Raw genomic sequence first — 20451 nt, forward strand, 5'->3', positions numbered from 1 at the left:
GCAACTCCGCTCACGAGGACAGCGTCGGCCTCATGGCGGGGTGAAAGGCGCCGCCCTGGCAGAGATGTTGTGCTTTCCAGAAGAGGACCACGCCCAGGGCGACGTGCTTTTTATTCACACCCCTACGCAGGCGTGGCGTACGCCGGGCCATTCCACTCCAGTCACGCTTAGGGGGCGTGACAGGCAACATTTTTGCGAGGTCCCCCACTGGCTGTGGGGACATGGTTGTGTCCACTGTCCACCACACTCTGTACACCAGAGGTGTATGTGTGTTCTGCATACTGGGGTCTGTCCAGCACATCTCCGCCACTCTTGGCATTGTGTACTTTCCCAATCATGGTTCTGCTGCATCCTTGACACATGCCTGGTTGCCACCTCTCCCCACATTCACCTATTGTGTGGCTGAGGTGCTATGCCGTTGATGGCTCATGTTCAGGGCTTGCCCAGGTTACCATTGTAAGTTGTTCTGTCGTGTCTGGTGGGTGGGCATGTTGTTTTGCATGTTGGTTGTGATTCTGTGACGTGTGCATTGCCAGAGTTGTGAGTTGCATGGTTGTGGAGTTGAGGTGAGTGGGGTGTTCATTTTGAACTTGCCAAGGGGCTGTGCATTTCCCTTGGTGCCATCCTGGGGACGCTGGTTGATGATGGACTGTCGGTGTGTGAAGGAATCATGCACACTGGCTGTGTATTTGGATGGGACATTGTTGGAGGTTCCACGGTGTTCTGATGTTGCCTGCACATTGATGTGAGACGTGTGCTTCCTGTTGCGGTGATTGTGTGCTGTGTCACCAGGGTGCACTGGTAGGAAATATGTGCTGTGGATTGCCCCAACACGTGCGTGCCTCCTGCTATGGCATATGGTCCTTGCTTGGTGTCCAGCGGATCCAGCGCATTGTGTTGGATGTATGGGGACTGGGGTACCAGGGTGATGGTGATATCCAGGACAGGTGTGGGGAACTTGGATGTGGCTGGCTGTGAGACTCCTCCGAATCTGGAGGGTGTTGTTTGGGGTGTGCCAGGGGCCAACAGGTGCAGCCAAGCCAGCAGCTTGGTGTGGGGTGGGATGTTGGTTGTCCTCTGTGTTGGTGCTGTAGGCCTGTTAGGCGATGATGGTCAGCATGCGTGGGATGGTTGTCCCTTTCAGCCTGTGGTGGAAGGTGACATTGTCAGATGTTGGGCCTGTGCGGCTGGCACACTTCCTGGGGGTCCGCTGTCTTTGTCTGTGCTGCGTTTGTGGTGGTCCGGGGGCCGGGGGTGGGTGTCCCGGGTGTGGGTTGGGGTCCTGGGGTGATGTGGGTGGGTATTGTGGCCCTCTTGGGTGTCCGGGCCGCATGATGAGTGGCTCCATGGCGTCTGTTGCACTTCCGATGTGGCCCTGGGCTGGTCTCCCTTTTGTGATGCTGGCTGCTGTCCCACTTTACACCAGGTCAGAGCAGGTGTAGATTTCCTGGTGCTAACGCGCCTTATCACCGGTTTTGTGTTTTTATCACCAATGTGGCTGGTCATTGAGAATGTTGTGGTGTGATGTTGTCGCGAATTTTGGCACGGGAACGCACACTCTGCATCTCATTAGAGATAGTTGCGGTGATCCTCTGTGGCGATGTTTTATGCGGCTGCTCTCGCGGGTAAACTGGTGCTGTGGGCTGTTAGCACCAGCTTGTGAATGGGGAGGTAAATTTATCGCCACTTTGGCTGCGATAAAGTGCCGATGACTCAGCGATAAATCCTTGTGAATATGCCCCTATATGTTTAGATGCATTAAACTACGAAGTTGCACGTTAGACATCGGGGAGTGGATGCACAGCCGTGGGCTTAAGTTCAGTGCTGAACAGACCGCTGTGCTGCTGCCAGTGGGAGAGCAGGACTATGGAAATACTCTTCCTGGCCTCCTAAACTGGACAGTTGTCCCCAGTCCTTCAGAGGTCTCGGTGTTAAGCTTGTCTCTGAAATCAAAATGGCCTCACAGGTAACAAGATAACACAGTCTCTTCTTGAAACATCAGTGACCGATGCTTCCTACTGTTGTTGCTTGTCTTACTCCTGAAGATTAGCGTACTACTATTTCTGCAGTCTTTGGTTCCTATCGCATGCCCCTAATCTCGGCTTTTAAAATGATCCTTTTCCACCACCTGCACAGTTTTCAGAGCATGCGACTAGACTAACCACTGTGACTTCCCATTATGATATGGCTCCATCCATCTTAGAACACGTTCATCGGCTGCCTGTTAAAGTTCTAGCGCACTTCCAGATACTCTGTGCTAGCGCTTCGTATACCTTTTCCTGAAAATTCTACTAGTGCGTAAGAACAGGAGAGGGAGCCTGCCTTTTTTAGGTCTCGCCTGGCGAAAGCAGCGCATGCGCTGCCCTCGCCATTGCGAGTACCTTTTGGAATCAATTCTGCGAGGGCTTTCATGCATGCATCTGCAATGGACAAAGATGGCTGCTCTCGCCATTTGTCCATTGCAAACAGCATGCGCATGTCCGTAGGGACTGTGGACAGTCCCACCCCATTTTGTTGCCATAGCAACGAAAATGCCGCTTCGCCTGTGCTTTTAATTAGCATCGCTTTCGCGATCGCTTTCACTTTCGCGGCCGCTTGACGTTATGCCCAGTCCTCTTTCTCTGTTTGTTGTTTGAGCGTTCTTTGCCGGAGCCGGAGCCCACTGAAAGGCAGCTGCTCTGCCAGGGAGCATGGCACTGGTTGCCATCCCCTCTTTGTCTGGGAAGAGCCTCCTCGCTCCACGGAATGAATGTGATCCGCGTACTGCAGCACCCTCGTCCTCTTCCCGGCTAAGACCCGATGGCTGACCCCGCCAAGTCACGTGTAGTACATGGCAGGAAACAGCTGCTGACCCCCATCACACCGGCCCTCACAGCTATCAATGAGGCGCTTTTATCACAGTCTCCAAGAGGAAGAAGAAAAAACATAAATCGCCACTGATTGATAACTTTAGAATTTTATGTTTTAACCAAAAATTAACAAAATTAGGCACACTCGCGCCGTTGTCCAGAAATCAATTCATGCATCCAGACAGTCTTCATACACTCTCACTCTCACTTGTGGCGTGTCTATGATCCGCGCACTCACTAACAATTCAAGGATGAAAGATGAGCACTTTGGTTTAAAATGTGGACTGATGTTTTTCAGCACATACACAAATTAAAAGAGTGAAGCAGAGTGGCGGATATAGTGAACGACCAGTGTGTGAATAGATAAATGAATGGGTGAATTAAGTTGAACTGCAGGCACTGGTGCAGACGGGCTGTTAGTTACTCTGGTACCCAAATGTGCAAGGATGTGTAGAGTGCAGAATTTGGGTAGGTAAGCCCATGTCACCTTTACTTGAACGGAACCCTTGGGCACTGCATGTCTGGGATGTGAGGAGAGCCTCGCGAGGGACGGCGGGGTTGCGGAGTGTGGTGCGCGGTGTGAGGCAGTGGAGGGACCGGGGATGCAGGGGGTGGAGCAGAGCACAGATGGCGCTTCACGCTGGTACCTGAACTGACTGGCTGCCGTCAGGTTCCTCCTCCAGGCTCCGACGTGCTGCAGGACCTCCCGCACCACCTCCTTCTGCTCAGGCAGACGGTACACGGGGAAGATGTAGAGCCAGCACAGGACAACGACGCTCGAAGTGGAAGAGAATCAGGACTGGGCAGCCTTGGTATTTGGCAACTCAGACATTTCTTAGTGCGGGCGTCAAGCTCCACGAAACACGTTGTGCCCCTAATTTATTTATTCGCTTTTATTTGTTTACTTATTTATTCATTCATCTATTTATTCAATCTTGTTACAGATTAAACTCTGGGCATCTGTACACTCCTGTCGGCAATACATGAAACTTCCGTTGTTTTTCGCAAGTCCTGTCCCACGCTCACTTCCGCCGTATATCAAAAACTTCTGTTGAATTGTGAAAACATACGAGATTTGAGATTTACTGAACTTTGCTTTAAACATTTTCGTAAACGATCGAAACTCTCTACTTAGTACCAAGTCTGAACTACTCGGCCTTTTTTTAAGTGAAAAAAAAACTCGGCATGGAAATTGCGCAACGAAAGTCATGTAAAATATTATAAAGGCTTTTTAAAATTGAAGACAAATCCATTAACAATTGTTTTCCAATTTACAATATTAAATGATAATCACTGCACTGAGTTGTACTTACTAAAAGTGCTGGTTTCTAAACTTGAACTTGGCAACATTAAAGAAAACTTGAATGCCCTGACAAAGATGCCCTTAGTGAACCAAGAGATGTCAGTTTGTTATGTGCAACTTTTACACGGCCACTATTGTTATTATATAAGGGAAGCACCGGGGTCTATTAAAACATGGAGTCAGGCTTTATGTGTAGCAAAGATCCTGAACTGAATTACTTCAGGGTGCTCTGAGTTTACTGGACTTGCACTTTGAAGGCAGCCAAGACAGGGTGCTTCGTCAGCTGTCCCACCGCTCTTTCACACGGGTACAAATGAGACAAAAAAGGGTGGACTGCTGGAAATTGTGAACAGGGCAGTGGTACAGCTGTCAGGTGTCCCCAGTGGAGTAACGATAATTAAGGAGGCCCTCCTGCAAGGTACGTGGAGGGGCCCCCTCCGGACTCTGTTAGGAGCTCTCCGGCCGAAGTGCAGTGCTGAGGAGGCCCCCTGGAGCTTGGGGGCCCCCCCGCACTGCGGGGGATGCGGGGGCCTGTGTTACGCCCCTGGGTGTCCCAGACCGCTTTCTGCGTGCAAAAAGGAGGGGCCAGGACTGCTGACAGCGGTCTCACTTCGCTGTTGATAATTTGCAGACAGCTGGTAACTGTCTCAGGCCTTCTCCACTGCTGTAAATACAAGGGTGAAAGGAGGCCCAGGTATGCAGTCATGCTGTCCTGTTCAGACCGGAGAAGACAGCAGTGGGATAGCCCTGCTGTCTCACACCTCCACCATTTCCACTTTTGCAAGGATGACTATGAGGCCCTTGAGAGTTGTCCCGCTGCCCTATTCTAACAAACATTGGTAACAGGTTTTGCCTGTGCGAGTTCTATTGGCTTTGTCAATGTGACATGGCTTAAAATAAAGAAAAAAAGCTCTATGAGACGGCTTGGGTGGACATTCAATAGCTCCCCCTTTCTGTCATACAAGTGATGATAAGGCATACCCCAGTAGGTGAGGGGACTACAAAATAACTGTAAACACAGGGGCTTATTTACAAGCCCCTTGCGCTGTGGTGCGTCTCTTTTAATATGGGAAAAAGTGACTTTTATGATGGCACAAGGGGCTTATAAATAGCAGGGGCGGCTGGTGACATTTGAAATTGGTGAGGCGTAAAAGTTGAAGATAAGTGTTATGTCGATAGCGAGCGAGCCGACTATCATAGGAGGGACTCGAGGGGAGAGGGACTTGCAAAGTGTGTGCAAATGGAGCATTTTACAGCAAATTTGAGAGGGCAAGAATGTTTATAAAGCAATTCTGAAGGTGTAGACTTGAAATATGCAAATACATTACAAAATACCCCATATCTTACAGCACTAAATGAGCCTCCTCTGCTCTACGTGCCTCTTCTATCCTCCGTGCTTCCTCGGCCCTCCGCGCCGCCTCTGCTTTTCGTGCCTCTTCTACCCTCCGTGCCTCCTCTGCCTTACGTGCCTCCTCAGCTTTACGTACCTCCTCAGCCCTCTGATCCTCTCTTGCCTTATGCTCCTCTTCTACACTCTGATGCACCCCGTCTACGCTCCGCTCCCCTTCTGCCCTGTGATCTTCTTCTGCCCTCTTCACCTCTTCTACCCCTTTCCCATCCTCCTCTCCCTGCGCCTCTCCCGTTGCCGCTTCGTCTGTCCAATCCAAAACAGCTTTATTCGACAAAAGTCATAAAAGCCGTACAACCAAGTACAGGTACACAGAACATAAATAATAAACCAAGATAAAAACTTTAAAATCGGATACCTTTTAAAACATGTACAAGATTAAAATACATACAATTACAAAGTGGATCGCAGTGGGAGTCATCTAGGGCAGCTAACACTTTACTGGCAGATACTCTGGTTTCTTATAATCCATGCCCACCCCAGGAATTTAGCGACAGCCACAACAATGGCCGGATCAGTACTAGTACGAAGAATTCTTCCTGCTTCGCCACTCAGTCTAGTACCCAACAATTTACAAATGGGTCTCAGCCAAACACGCCTCGGAGCCATATAGGCAGGGCATGCAAAAAACATGTGGGCAATTGTTTCTTCGTGGGATTTACAAAAAAAACATAAATTATTGCTATTAGTATCCCACCGAGCAGTGAATGATTTTAAAGGCAGCGATCCCACCCGCATCTGGAAATATAGTTTCCTATCTAACACTTTTGTAACAAGATCCCAGAAAGATTCTAGCCTTGGAGCAGGTTTTATGCTCAAAAAGCCATCAGATAGCGAAAGGGATTTGCTATCAAAAAGTACCTTAGCATTAACCAGCTCCCAATATTTCTCCTTCAAGAGTGCTTTAGATGGAAAGGAGGCACCCGAGGGGTTCTCCCAGAGATCACTCATCCCCAGAGCCACAAGGGATTTTCTGAGTTCTTTGAACCAACCAATATTACGGGAGCCAACCAAAGACAGTACATCGAGGAAGCCTTCAGCATACTGAGCTAAAGCCGGTGTTGTCCACAATCTACGCCAATAAAGAATAGGTCGTAGTCTAGCTATATCGGCAATGGAATTCTTACCCAGATCGTGCCTTAAAGGAACTATAGGCGGGCTCTGAGGGAGAGAAGTTATACTACGCAGAAACTTGTTTTCCGAGATAGTTAAGGAAGACAAGTTCTCGTATCCCCACAGTTCAGCACCATAAAGAGCTGTACTTACAGCTTTAGCACTATAGACCTGAAGCACGGGTCTAATCGGTTTAGTTAAAGATTTTTTAAATTCGCCAGATATGACTCCTACCAGCTGCCTATGTTTTAGAGTAGACAATTCCCTCTGCTGTTTCCACATAAAATTGTGTTGAATGTTGACCCCTAAATAATTGAAAGCCTGTACTTGCTCTAAAGGATTGTTAAACAATACAAATTTGTTTTTGAACGATTTGTGAGGCCTAAGTGCCATAAACTTAGTTTTTTTTATATTTACTTCAAGGCCATGGTCCACACAGAAATTCACAAAAATATCCAATGAACGCTGGAGACCGCAAGGTGTCTTAGCAATTAAAAGCGTGTCATCCGCGAACATTAAGATTGGGATTTTAGTGTCGCTAAGGGTGGGGGCATCAACATTCGGTTTCAGGAGGCGTTCGGCTATATCGTTAATATATAATGAAAATAGGGTTGGGGCCATTGCACAACCTTGTCTAACCCCCCTTTGTACCGGGAAGTCCTCAGTCGTCTTGCCCTGGCCTCCCCATCTAATTCTAGCATAATTGTCGTTGTGAAGCCTCTGGATTAAAGACAACAAACCGCCATGAAGCCACAGATCTTTCAACGTCGACCAAAGTTTAGAACGGGGGACTTAATCAAAGGCGGCCCTTAGGACCACAAACACGGCGTACAGATTTCCCTTGCCCAGAACCACAGTCTTCCAATAGAGGAGGACAAAACGGAAAACATGGTCAACAGTACTAATGTGCTGTCAAAATCCTGCCTGAAATGGGGACAAGATGTTATTTGATGCTATCCAGGAGTGAACGCGATTTAGAATCAGCCTACCTATGATCTTCTGAATAGCGTCAATCAGGCTAATGGGCCTATAGTTCTTATAGACAAATGAGGCCCTGCCGGTACGGGGAGATGGATATCAGTCAGCGTGCAACCGCGGGCCAGGAGCTTGCTGAGATAACCACCGGCACCTGGAAACGATTACCATTCAGCAAGATGTGGATCTTGCTGCGGGTGGAAAGTTTTTTAGCATTAACCTGTCAATCATCATTTGTTTAGCAATGAATTCAGAGTCCCTAAGCTGAGCAATTAATATGTGAATGAGAGGCCCGGGTGCAGCCGCATAACGAGTGAACACATTCATTGAGAACTTTACAGCTGGGATTGGGAAGAAAGAAGCAGAATTTAACACTCCAGATTATCTGACCTGGAAGTGTAGTAAACTCTGCTGTTTTCTTTTAGCAACACAAATTTAGTTCCTGGCGAGAGAAGTCATGTTACCTTCCGGAATTGCACATGGTGCCGAATAGAAAGCACAAGATGCTTGCCGTCTACTATCTGTTGGTTTCATAAAATGGCATAACTTCTGGCATGCCAGGGGCAGTATACAGTTGCGGCTCGTGCGGGGGGGGTGGTTGCGCGGGGGGGGCGGAGAATTAAATATAAAAAAACGGAAAACTTACCTCACAGCCGGTCTGCACCACCTCTGCTCCCCTTGGCGCCTTCATGAACGGCACTGGCTGGAGTGGACTGGCAACCCCTCTCAGCCAATCCTGGCACGGCCAGCAGTCCCAGGATTGGCTTAGGGCACGTTTACTACTCGCCCGCCTGCCCATTAGGAGACCGAGGTTGGAGCCTTTGCTCTCCTAATGGTCATGCGCCAGCCAGAGCAGACACTAGTGCGCATGACTGGGCACGGCGAAAAAAGTTGCCCACCTTCCCCACTCATGCACACTTGTGCTGCTGCCTGTTGCCCCTGGTCTGACAATCATGTCAGTCAACATGACGCCGGACCGCCCACCCCCTTCTGAGTCTCAAGGGGGTGGGCGGTCCGACGTCATGCTGACTGACATGATTGTCAGTTCTCCCTCGGCGTTTTTGAACTTAAGTGAACTGATTACTTAAGTTCAAAGACACGGAGGGAGCTGCGGGTGGGGGGCTACGCCCCAATGGACGCACCGCGCCTGGTAAATAGGCCCCACAGTTTTAAAAAATCTCTCCTGGTGTTTGTGTATAATGACACTGATTACAAATTAAAGATTTCCCCAGGGCAGCTGTACCAACAATTGCGAGCATGAGACAGGTGTCTGCCCCAGGCCTCCTCCACCCTAAAACAAGCATTGGCATGGCCAATAGGTCTCGCCTTTGGGACCTTATAAATGTTTAGACATGCAACAGTTGATGTTGTTGCACCAATGATATTGTACTGCATAACTAAATACTTATAAGGTTCCAAAGGCGAGACCTATTGGCTATGCCAATGCTTGTTCATCTTGGCCCGAAACCTGTGGCTGTGTCTTCCTCTAGACTTTCATGACACCTCTCTCCATGTTCCAATCACAGCTTACAACTCTGCTGTCGATACTGTAAGTTGCTACCTCCCTAGTCATATTGTTTTTTGCAATGATACTGTGGGTAACTGAACACTGTACATGTATTCTTTAACAGAACATATACCAGTATATACATATTATAACATACATTCCCGTATTGTATCACCATAACATGTAAATAAGCACTTCATTGCATCAGGGCATATTGATTGCTTTATATCTTAGTTACTTGTTACATCCAGCATGCTCTGTACATATGCATTGCATGATACTTAGTGGTTACACGTGCTTGCCTGTGTAAGATCGCACGTTTGGTACACCTTGCATACCTTGTGCTTGCTTGCTATATCATGCCTGCTGCTTCCAAGGCGCCCCCTTGGGGAGTGTGCTCCTATAGTGGCATCACATTCTCTGACTGCTTTGGGACTGACCGCACAAGCTTGCTCGTTAAATCTAGGTAATGCCTTCCGTGAATACTGAGCCACGAGGCTGATGAAAGGGATGCTTTGTGTGCTTCTCTGGAAGAGACGAAAGTTGGAAGGAATATGATCATGATTGAAAGATTATTCAGTACCAATATTCTGTGTCCAGCTGTTTAGATAAAAGTGTTGTGGTGTGTATGCATCATTTCTCAGTGCACTTATTTTATATATAAATGTAGGAATGTTACATTGTACTTGCCAAAGTATTCTATGTTTTACATGTTTGGAATGTTTGGGTTAGAGGATGGAATTGCTTCTCTAGCAGTTGGAGCAGCCACCTTGAGCCCTCTTCACCTGTATCCTTGCCTATCCTGTTGGCTGCAATAAATCTACTGAAAGAGTGAAGACTCCTGGTCTATTTGAATTGGTCTATTTGAATTGCTACACAACTTTATTGAAGAGAACACACTTCAAGTGTTTTAATTAGGAGTAAACTGGCAGGATGGGGGTGGAGGAGGGGGATGGTATAGGAAGTAGTGGGTTATTTTACTTCACAGGGAACGGTGCTTTGCCTGCTACTAACTTGTTTGTAAGCCAGAGGTTTATGAATGTTTTCTTGCTCCTTACCGGGAGCCATCACCATTTTCAAAGATAGGCCATTTTCTCTCTTTTCCTAAAGCCAATTAGTAGGATTGCTACAGAATGTGATTCATTTTGACAGTATGTTTAACTTGTATTGCCATAGCGGCGCAAAACTGGTAGTGTTGTATCGGCGCAATGAAGTTTGGAGTTTACCACTGTGTTCACTGCATGCAGCTGCAGGCCAATATAGGTGAGAGTATTCCTCATTTACATAAATTAAACAAGCATATAATGACCCCTTATTTTGATGACTATGCTTTCTGGTAGGGGCATTACTCATTTCTTAGTGGAGGCACGAGAGGTGATGGTTTATGGCTAAAGATTGGGGGGTGAACAAGAAGGTGGAATTTGTGTTGCTGATTTAGAAAGGAAAACTCTGGATTTGCTCTGTTAAATTTAAGTCCAGTTCTTCCTATTCAGACATTTTGAGATGTGAGCGAAGTGACTTTGGCCTCCCAAGTAGATCTAGGTGTCAACTGTGTAGAAAGTGCTGGTTTGAAGGCAGTGGTGGACCATGACAGCCATTTTATGAGTCAAAAGTAGCAGATAGTGGGAAATATTAAAGTATGATTTTGAAATTGGCCTGGGCTAGAAGAATAACATCACAATTGATCAGGTGCAGTGCCACATATGGTACACAAGCTGATTAGCAGGATTCCAGGAGAAGCTGAACTTATAGAAGCTGTATTTCCAAAACCAAATTTGTTCTAGGATCTTGACAGTTCATGAGAGGCCAGAAATAGTGAAATATTTTCCATGCACAAATGGGCCTGTTGGCAGATTTTTTTGGTGCAGTCAGATTGATGACTGCTTGAATGATGCTATGACAGCAGTGTTATTTCAGAAAATTATTAGATCCTGTAATGTTTGAAGAGTGAAGAAGAAGGTATTAGTTTGTGCATGTAGAAGAAGAGTAAATCTAAATTGGGGTGGTTGTTGAATTTGTTATTGGTGTTTTGTGGCCTTCTGCCATGAAAATCACATTCAGACTATTCCTAAAGGCTTGTCAAGTGACAACACGTCATACTATGTAAGGAGGCTTCCAGTGCTTAATTTGATACAGTGGTTTCCGGTGCTCAGCGCCGGAACTTAATCATAAACACCAGCGCTTTTCATGAGCACCAGTTAAGGATGGTTTCATTTATGGTAGGCACGGGGAGATGAAATGATTTGCCCAAAATCACAGGATGTTGAGCCAACACCGAGACTCGAACCTGGTTCCCCAGCTCCGAAGTTGGCAGCTCTGGCCATTACACCACACCCTCTCCCTACTTTCATGGCTAGTAGTTAGTTCTGTTTTTAGGCAGTGCTAACAGGAGAAATGGTACAAGCGGCCTCCTGACGAGAGCCCAGGCACTTAAGTTTTTTTTACAAATGAACCACTGGAGGTTTCACATATCTTTGAAACATATGGGGGAGTTCTCTGGGGTGGATATTGTCACAGGGAAGTCTTGCTTTGTAATACATACATTATTTTAATAAGAGATCTGGCCTTCACAAGACTGTTTGGGTTTGTGTCAGGCTGTGTCAGGTATACACAGAGTAACCTACGTTTTGAGAGGTTGCCTGGATGGCGTTTGTCTGGAGAGTGAGTTAATTTGATGTTCCTTCATGATGTGGTGTGATATTCAGAAGCCCTGATGCATGGGAGGTCACTTTAAACAGAAGGAGGCAATGTGGTGTTTTGTAATGTTTCAAGGACCTATGAAACAAATTGAGGTTTGAGCCTAAACTGGGCTGGGTAGTGGTTAATCTGGTTAACCACTTTCAACGACGAGGGGTTAGCAGAAGTTGAAGAGGCAGAAGAAGCAATCCTTTCATGGCATAGAAATGGAATCAGCCAAGTTGGCTGCTTTATCTCGGATTTGGCTAGTGAACTTGGATGTGTGCAGGAACAAGTGACAAAGGGGTTGAATAAGAATGTGGTCTCTGAATTCTGAGTCTCATTTCGTCCAAGGGTTGAAGGTAGTATCAGCTATGTCCACAGCGGCTATAATGTTGGCAAAGTCAGAGAAGAATGCTCCATGTGCACTGAGTGCGTAATAGAATAGGATGCTCTGTAATGTAATTAGCATGCTTTTACTTTTCCCAGCGTGTGATTAATGACAATCTCCGTCAAAAGCATTTGTAAGACTGTATGTTATTACACTCTAATTTTGTATTGCTGTCTGGCAGCTGAATTATCGAGCTCAGTATGAAAAGACCAAGGCCAACTACACTCTTCCGCAGGATGTGCCTCACCTTGTCAAGGCCAAGGCTAATGCTGAGCTATTCAGTGGGGTAAGCATACTGTTGCCATGGAGAACTACAATACCCATAAATGATGTGCTTCCACAAATGAAGACAACTTGTTCACTCGAAGTCGTGATTATTCGTCATTTAATATGATAAACCACAACAAAAATGATTATATATATATATATATATATATATATATATATAATATATATATATAGTATATACATATATATATACACACACATATATATATCTATATATACATACATGCATACACATTATATAAAAGTGAGAATAAAACAATCCTTCTCAATCTTATGACAAAGGGCCTGACTTAGGGGGCAGTTACTCATCAGGGCAACAGAGTATTTTACTCTGTCTCCCTGACAGTGTAACAACACTAAATTTAGAGATGTCTGCTGCCCTAGAGGACTTCTCGTACATTGGTAAGAACTGAGGGCACAGCCCTTCCTGTCAATGCATTGAAACTGTCCTTATGGCATCATCAACATAGAGCAGTTGACATGCCATCAACATGAGGGAGCCGTACGGTACACTTTCAATTTCTTCTTTTTTATTTTCAAAGTGTAAATCCCAAAGCAGGATTTTTAAAAATAAAACAGCCTATAACCCCCTCCCACCATTGGAGTTTACTCCCATGGCATGGGTGTCATTGAAATGTCTTTACTTTCACTTACCACAACGTTTTGGTTGGGTGTAATCGAAAGTAAAAACTTGCCATTTCTTCGCCCTCTCCAAACATGGCAGGCGGACAAAAGCCTATGCTCTGATGGGCGTACTCCATCAGGCCATCAGAGGTCCATGACAGAGACAGAGCAGTCTCCGCCGCTGACATTGTGAAGGTCTGTCTGACTCTAGATGAGGTGGGCGGACCTTCAGTACAGGGGAAAGGGTACTCCATCACCATTGCGTGAAAGTACACTTTGCGCCACACTTTAAATCAGGCCCTTACACTTGAAGCATCGCTGCTTATCTGTGGATCAGAGAGAGCACTCTGAGACAGAGGAAATAGCTTTCCTCATTAGACGATGATATTTTGAAGCACGGTCATAGATTTATCACCTATGCCTTTCGTTGGTATATTCATATGCTCCTTACAATTAGTGTTTTTTGTTTGTTGGGCAAGGAAGACTTCAGTGGGAACTGAATTCTACAACATAGGACTCTCATTAGGTTCTCATGCTTAAAGGAATATAATTACCCAGCAGCACATGATAGTAAAACACTATATTTAGTTAATTAGGAGGCATATTAGGTAACCTTTCTCTGCTGGGTAACCTTTTCACTTCATTAGGATCTATGCTTTCAGTAGCAAATGGTATATAATTCCAGCTCCAATGCACCCGGCTTACTTCCTTTTTGTTGCCGTCTATATTCATTCGATGAACATTGCTGTCGTCACTTCACTTGGCCTTGCTTATATTTCCATTTATTTTTAAAATGTGATTTTTGCCAAGAGCTCTTGCAAATTCTCATTTTTCCTCCTTGCAATTTTCTCAAAGATTTCCAGAGAAAATATTTGTCCCTCTGTTTCAACATGCGTTTGTTCATTTATTTTTCTATCTCTAGGGAGTCATCATATTGTATTGATTTTTCTGGAGTTTTATTTCATTTTCTTTAGTTCTAGAGAGTGAAAAAAAGAATCATTTAAATGTCGTACATATCTGTGGTTGACAGAAAGAAAAATGATGAATACCTCTGTTGTTTCATAGGAGGACACGAGTATAGTAATGGGGAGACCTAAAAAGTATCTATTCTTAAAACCAGGATAATTAATAAGCTTATGATTAGAGATACTGAGAACAGGCTGCAGATGTGATCTCCAACATCATTCCCTCAACGAAAGAAGAGAATATTGAACATTCTTACTTTTCCCATCCCTTGATTTATTTCGTAGAAACGTCAGGCTCCATCTATACTTAGGCCAGGTCCTCCAGGTGAAAATCAGAAAACATTGGAAAATAAAATAAAAATACCCATTCCTTTAATTAATGTAAAAAAGAATCAGTTAACAAAAATTAGATCAAATCAGAAAATCAGATAAATGTCAATTATTGTCATTCTTTTTTGAAGAAGATAAGGTGGCTAAAAGATTGAGACATTGAACTTTAACCAGATTTTAAAACTTAACATCTCCATTTGTCTTGTTTTTCAAGAGGCACAGACATTTTTGTAAAAGGGTGGTCCCATTTCCACGATATGCCAAGGAGCATACATAAAATATTCTCCAGTGGAAAGAGAGGGAAGAGGGAAAGAAAGGAATGTCAAATGACTCGGGCCTGATTGCCCCATCCTACCAGGAAACTATGTTTGTGTTCTGCATCTTTAGGTTGTATCTTTCCACTTGCAGATATAGAGAAAATACAGAAGATACTTTCATTGTGTCATAGGAAAGAATTCACTCAATTAGTTTCATCCTAAATTTTGACCCAACGATATATGCAAATGCAGAGACTCTGTAACAGCTTTTCTGCCAAAGTTTGAAATGTGTGTCTTCTGTTTTAAGATAAATAAACAATTAGAGCACAGTTTAAGGATAAAGATTTGAATTGGAATAGAAAGAAAGATTCACTCCCATCATCGCTGAAAATTTCACAAATCAATTTATTTAATTTGTTTTGATGTTACCATTTTATTCTTTGGAGCAGCAGAATGAACTTCATAATGTCACACATCACCCTACAATTCTATTTATTGGACTGGGATACATGAAAAGTCCAATTGTTGTAAAGCACTACTTCAAGATTGTAAAATATTTTTAAGCCTCATGGTTTTAGCAGATGTGGGATCTAACACAAAGTAAGATAAATTGATTTGTCCAGTATCCCACCGTTTGGTCAAGTGAGTTAGTCAGGATTAGAGCTCAGGTACACTAGTTCCTAGGCAACTGTATTCTGGCCTCCAATTCACATTTCCTTGATTTAGAGTCTGGTGGATGGGCTATGTGGTCACAAACACAATGGATATCCAATCCGCTGAATTAAAAGTGCATTGAATCTGATGGAACCTGTAATACGGCAGACGGAATATCCATCACATTTGTGATGGAGTAACTCATTCATCAAATTATAAATCAGGCCTTTAACTACTTCACCATGTTGATTACAGATGACAATGGTCTGGGTTTATTTTGTTATAGTATTTTTGCCATTAGATCATGTTTTGCACACAAAAAAAAATAATATTTAATTTGCTGAAATATCTTTTAAGGCAGGGCTAGAAATGGAAACAGATGGGAAAATGTTGGAAATGACCATCTTTTGCATGGTGTATCCCAAGACTTTTGCCTTGAAAGTTTTTGCTGGCTGTAGAACTTTACCCCTACTAACCAGTAGTAAAGTGCCTCTGCTCACCCTTTCAACATGATGAAATTGGCATACCGCTGAGTGGCATATTTAACCTACCTATAAGTCTGTAGCGCACGGTACGAAAGTGTATCCAAGGCCTGTAAGTTAAAAGTCACAAGTGGACTGCAGCACCTCTTGTGTCTTCCACTACAGTGACAGTGTAAATATGACTGCAGGCCTATCATTTGTACTTTGGCTGTGCAGTTTTAAGACGTTTGACAGGCCTATACCTTCAAGTTAAATGTTAATAGGTCACCCCTAAGCAGGCATTACAGGCTATAAGGCAGGGTGCATGGTATTTAAAAGTAGGACATAGAAAACTTTTAACGTTAAATGTATCCTTATGGTAAAAAGGCCCTAAAAGCTATTTTCACTGTAGCAGTGTTTGCTACTTCATAGAAAAGAACTGGGATGCATTATTAACCGGAATAATGCTATGTTTAACTTGGAAGCAGCTACAGATTTCTTGGGTATTTTGAAAACGATTTCTTTCAATCCTGGTATTTGTAGTTTTGTTTTAGAAGTGTTCTCCTTCAGCAGAGGATGGATTGATACAGGAAGACCATGTACAAAATTAAACACATGCAAGGGGAGAACTGGTGCGCCAACAGTAACGAGGAAAAGCATCCCTTCAGTCATCCTGCCTTGCCTCCCTGCTTGATTCACTGGAAACCTGCCACGTGTATTGCCTTATACAGTGCTCTGGTCCCACTGGAGCTGCTGATCCAACTACTAGTCTTTTATTGTTTACAAGATTCACAGGATCAAACACTCCAGGAGTTTTTCAACCAGACAATTCACCTGCTCAAAGCAGGCAAAATGCCTAGGTGAAAAGCCACATAGACATGCAGAAAAACAAACATGAACTTGTGTGGACCCACAGATTTCTGCATGCTATTTCCCATCTCATATTCAGGAGTAAATCCCACATTCTGAAATTGCTGATGTCCACATGAATCATTTAGCCATTTGTAATCATCCCCTTTGGGGTTACTTTGCCTCATTTACCTGCCACCCTGACTCACTCACAAGCCACTCCACTATTCCCTAGTCTTCCTGCCCAAATCACTGGTCGCCCTTCCTTATTCTCTTATCAGATTCATCTGCCAGAATCACATTCACTCGTTAGCCTGATGTTAAACTCGTGTCTTGCTTCTGTGTCTCCATAGGTATGCATTTAGATTTCTAATTAATATCTAATTAATATCTAACACAAATTAAACAAGGTCATGCAGAAGCCAAACAGGGATGGACAGTGTTAAGAAATCATTTCCTATTTTGTGTTTCTAGGTTCATCCTCACCTCACAGTTAAGAAGAGGCTTCTTCCAAAATCCATTGGTGTAGGACATTGATTCATGTATCTTTTGTTGGAATAACATTGCCCTTCCTTAAATTTCTGGGATCTACTTTCCCAATTACTATGCAGATTATGAATTGCAAAGTTCAGAATTCTGGATACAAAAGATTTAGTCCAAAGTATGAGTTTAGAATGCACCATGAAACTCTTTTAATGGCCAATCTCTAAGGCCAATCTTGAATTCAGAGACAATATACTACTGCACTCTCACATGCTGTTGCATTCTTCTTTACAGATTAAGTACAGAGAAGGATGGGAGAAATCCAAGGGCAAAGAATTTAAGATGAACCTGGATTCCATGTCTATTCTGGCTGCCAAAGCATCAGGGAATCTTGCAAGTGACGTAGGTTTTAATGCAGTTAGACACTCTGCGTGTGGTTTCTAAATGAACATTTGTTGCCTAGCTCTGGCACTTGAGTTTTTACGATTAAGCTCTGCGTTTAAACCTACAACCATGCTCACAATTGTTGATGTTTGATGCATACATTTCATACAGAATTACAAATCGAGATGACATTCTTTTACCATCTGATTTCTTTATATGAATGACTTTGTTTATAATAGCCTTGGTGATAGCCTTTCTTGTGTGATTTCATGAGCAGTATGATTGAATCTGTGGCACCTAGTAATTTTTGGTTCTTTGCATATTTTATACATGGGCACCTGTTTTTGCAGACAGCATTTTAACCAATACTTTAACATATACTTATAGTGGGCTTTGGTTCGGCGTTGTTCGTGATTGTATGACTTTCTTATATATATGAATTCCCTCCATCCAGATGGATGATTTTCCTCCAACTTCTTGCGTTTTACCCACCCCAGAGCATATAGTGTCACCCTGAGTATTTAATGGTTTAGTGTGTCCTTCCAGGGCTGATGCCAGGAAACTCGTTTTTTCTGTTTATTTATGCATTTGTGATTTATTACACATGGCATGACAGCCTCGCTCCTTCATATCTCACTCTCCGTCTCTCTCTCTCTCTCTCTCTCTCTCTCTCTCGTTCTCTCACTTTTTCTCTTTCTCTCTTTGTGTCTTGCACACAGTCTCTATTTTTCTTGTGCTCTCACACTCTTTACCATGCACCCAATATCTGTGGCCACCCCCCCTTCCCAGTCACCCTGTGTTCCTCTCCCATTACTACCCTTGTATTCTTCTCACAACCATTCTCCGGCATCAAGTTCTGTTGTGGCCCAGTGGCCCTCTTGCTCTCTCGTCTTCTTGCACCGAGCTCTGCCATAGCACACGTAATGTTCATTTCTCTATCCCCTCCCAGGCCTCTCTTCTGCTGCCCACTGTTTGAAGTGGCTATACCATTCGTGGATGTGAGAGAATGTTGGACAGGCTTGGTCTTCACTATCAGATGCCTGCAGCCCACTGTCCTCCAATGATGAATTTGCCAGTCCTTGTAAAATTGCACCAGCTCTGGCAAAGTCAATGGCAGTGGTGAGTCATCTTGGAGTTGTATGTTCAATGCTTCCAAGATGGCCCTTATGTGGCATGTAGACACGACATGTGTCTACTTGGAAATATAGAAGATAATATTAGCCATCCTGGAGCATTATTTTGTAATACTTCTAAGATGGCTCACATGTTGTGTCTTGATGCAATGTGCAACTATAAAGGTGTGGGGAGTAGTATTGTATTTGACACAACGAACAAGGCAACACCTCATAACCTGAATTAACATGTATTCTTCTTGTTTGGTAAAAGAGAATCTTTTAACAGAACATCGATTAGATCGATCATATTAAAAAAAAAATCATAATATACAGTGTGTCAATTAACCCTGGGCGGACAACTACACTACGCTTGCGAAGTTTGCGTAGTTTGTGCTACTTCGCGCTACGCGAATTGCACGTAGCACAGTGCAAAATCGCGTAGCGTAGTTGGCATTTTTTGCTCGCCCGCATCCTCACCGTCAAGTTGGTTACCGCGAGCGAGCAAAATGACATCCCGGCGAGCCTTTTTCCTCGTTCGCGATCAGCAACATCAAGTTGCCGATCGCGAGCGTGGAAAATAAACCTCCCGTCGAGATTCTCAACGCGGGGAAGTCAGGTTTCTCATTGCGAGTGGTCGCATATGCTCGCGACCGCTCGCGATGAGAAACTACCAGTCCGCTTTGAGAAAGCTGCCACTCGAGTAAAGATCTACTCGAGCGGCAGAAAACGACCGCTTGCACTGTACAAGATGCCGTTTGCAATGATTGCACAGTACGGACAAGCATCCGGCACTGTGCAATCATCGCAAACAGCGTACTACCCAGTTTGCGTAGTGCTACGCGTATCTCGTGTAGTGCGAAGTGCACTTCGCGTAGCTATGCGTAGCGCTACTACGCAAACTGCGCCCAGGGTTAGTGTCAATGTGGTTCACAAAATCTCAGGCTCCATGTTGCCTTTAAACAGCACAAATTATTGGTACTCATAGTTCATAATAAACCAGTGCATGTACAGACAACACGTGTTTCATGAAAAAAACACCGCTTTTTCTGGGCCCTAAAATTATCCTTGATATTACAATTGTTCATCATTAATAAACAGCAATTGGAAGCTCAACTGTGTTATCCCCAGTAAGATTTCTTATGATATCTGCACATCACTGGCTACAGCTCTCCCCACAGAAACATTGTAACATCTGGTCATATCCACATCTAGTAGGTCAACACCATGTCGCTACAAATGCACTCACAATCACTCCAAATTCTACAGACCCCAGTCAGGATTACAGGTATGTAAAGTCTTCAAAAATAATAAGCCCTGGCTCCCCTAAAATGATCTCTGATATTACAATTGTTTGTCATTAAGAAGCAGCAGTTGGAAGGCCAACTGTGTCATCCCCAGTAAGATTTCTGATGATATTTGCACATCCCTGCCTACAGCTCACCCCGCGCAAACATTGTAACATCTTCATTTTTGTGGCCGATTTGTGCTTTGGAAGTTCAGGAACCAGGGATAATTATTTTCAAAGTCTTGGCGTACCTATAATCCTGACTGGGGTCTTCAGAATTTGGAGAGATACATTCGTAGCGACATGGTGTTAAGTTACTAGATGTGGATATGCTCAGCTGTTACAATGTTTGATCACCAGTGATGTGCTGATATCATCAGAAATCTTACTGGGAATGACACAGTTGACCTTCCAATCGCTGTTTATTAATGAAGAACAATTGTAATATCAAAGATAATTTGAGAGCCTTGAAGAAGCAGTGTTTTTACCGTGAAACACGTGTTGGCTGTACATGCGCTGTTTTAATATGAACTA

The 20451-nt window shown here is 44.2% G+C and overlaps 1 protein-coding gene across 1 annotated transcript in view; it reads left to right on the forward strand.

Annotated features, from left to right (window-relative positions):
* Nucleotides 1-20451, forward strand: part of NRAP (nebulin related anchoring protein) — a 289660-nt gene that overhangs the window by 120996 nt on the left and 148213 nt on the right. Inside the window, exons 16-17 of the mRNA XM_085603355.1 lie at nucleotides 12404-12508; nucleotides 17428-17535. Of these exons, the coding sequence (XP_085459481.1) occupies nucleotides 12404-12508; nucleotides 17428-17535 (213 nt within the window). The remainder of the gene's footprint in view (nucleotides 1-12403; nucleotides 12509-17427; nucleotides 17536-20451) is intronic.

The sequence above is a fragment of the Triturus cristatus genome, chromosome 1_2 (genome assembly GCF_964204655.1).
Source record: "Triturus cristatus chromosome 1_2, aTriCri1.1, whole genome shotgun sequence".
Taxonomy (NCBI): Eukaryota; Metazoa; Chordata; class Amphibia; order Caudata; family Salamandridae; genus Triturus; species Triturus cristatus.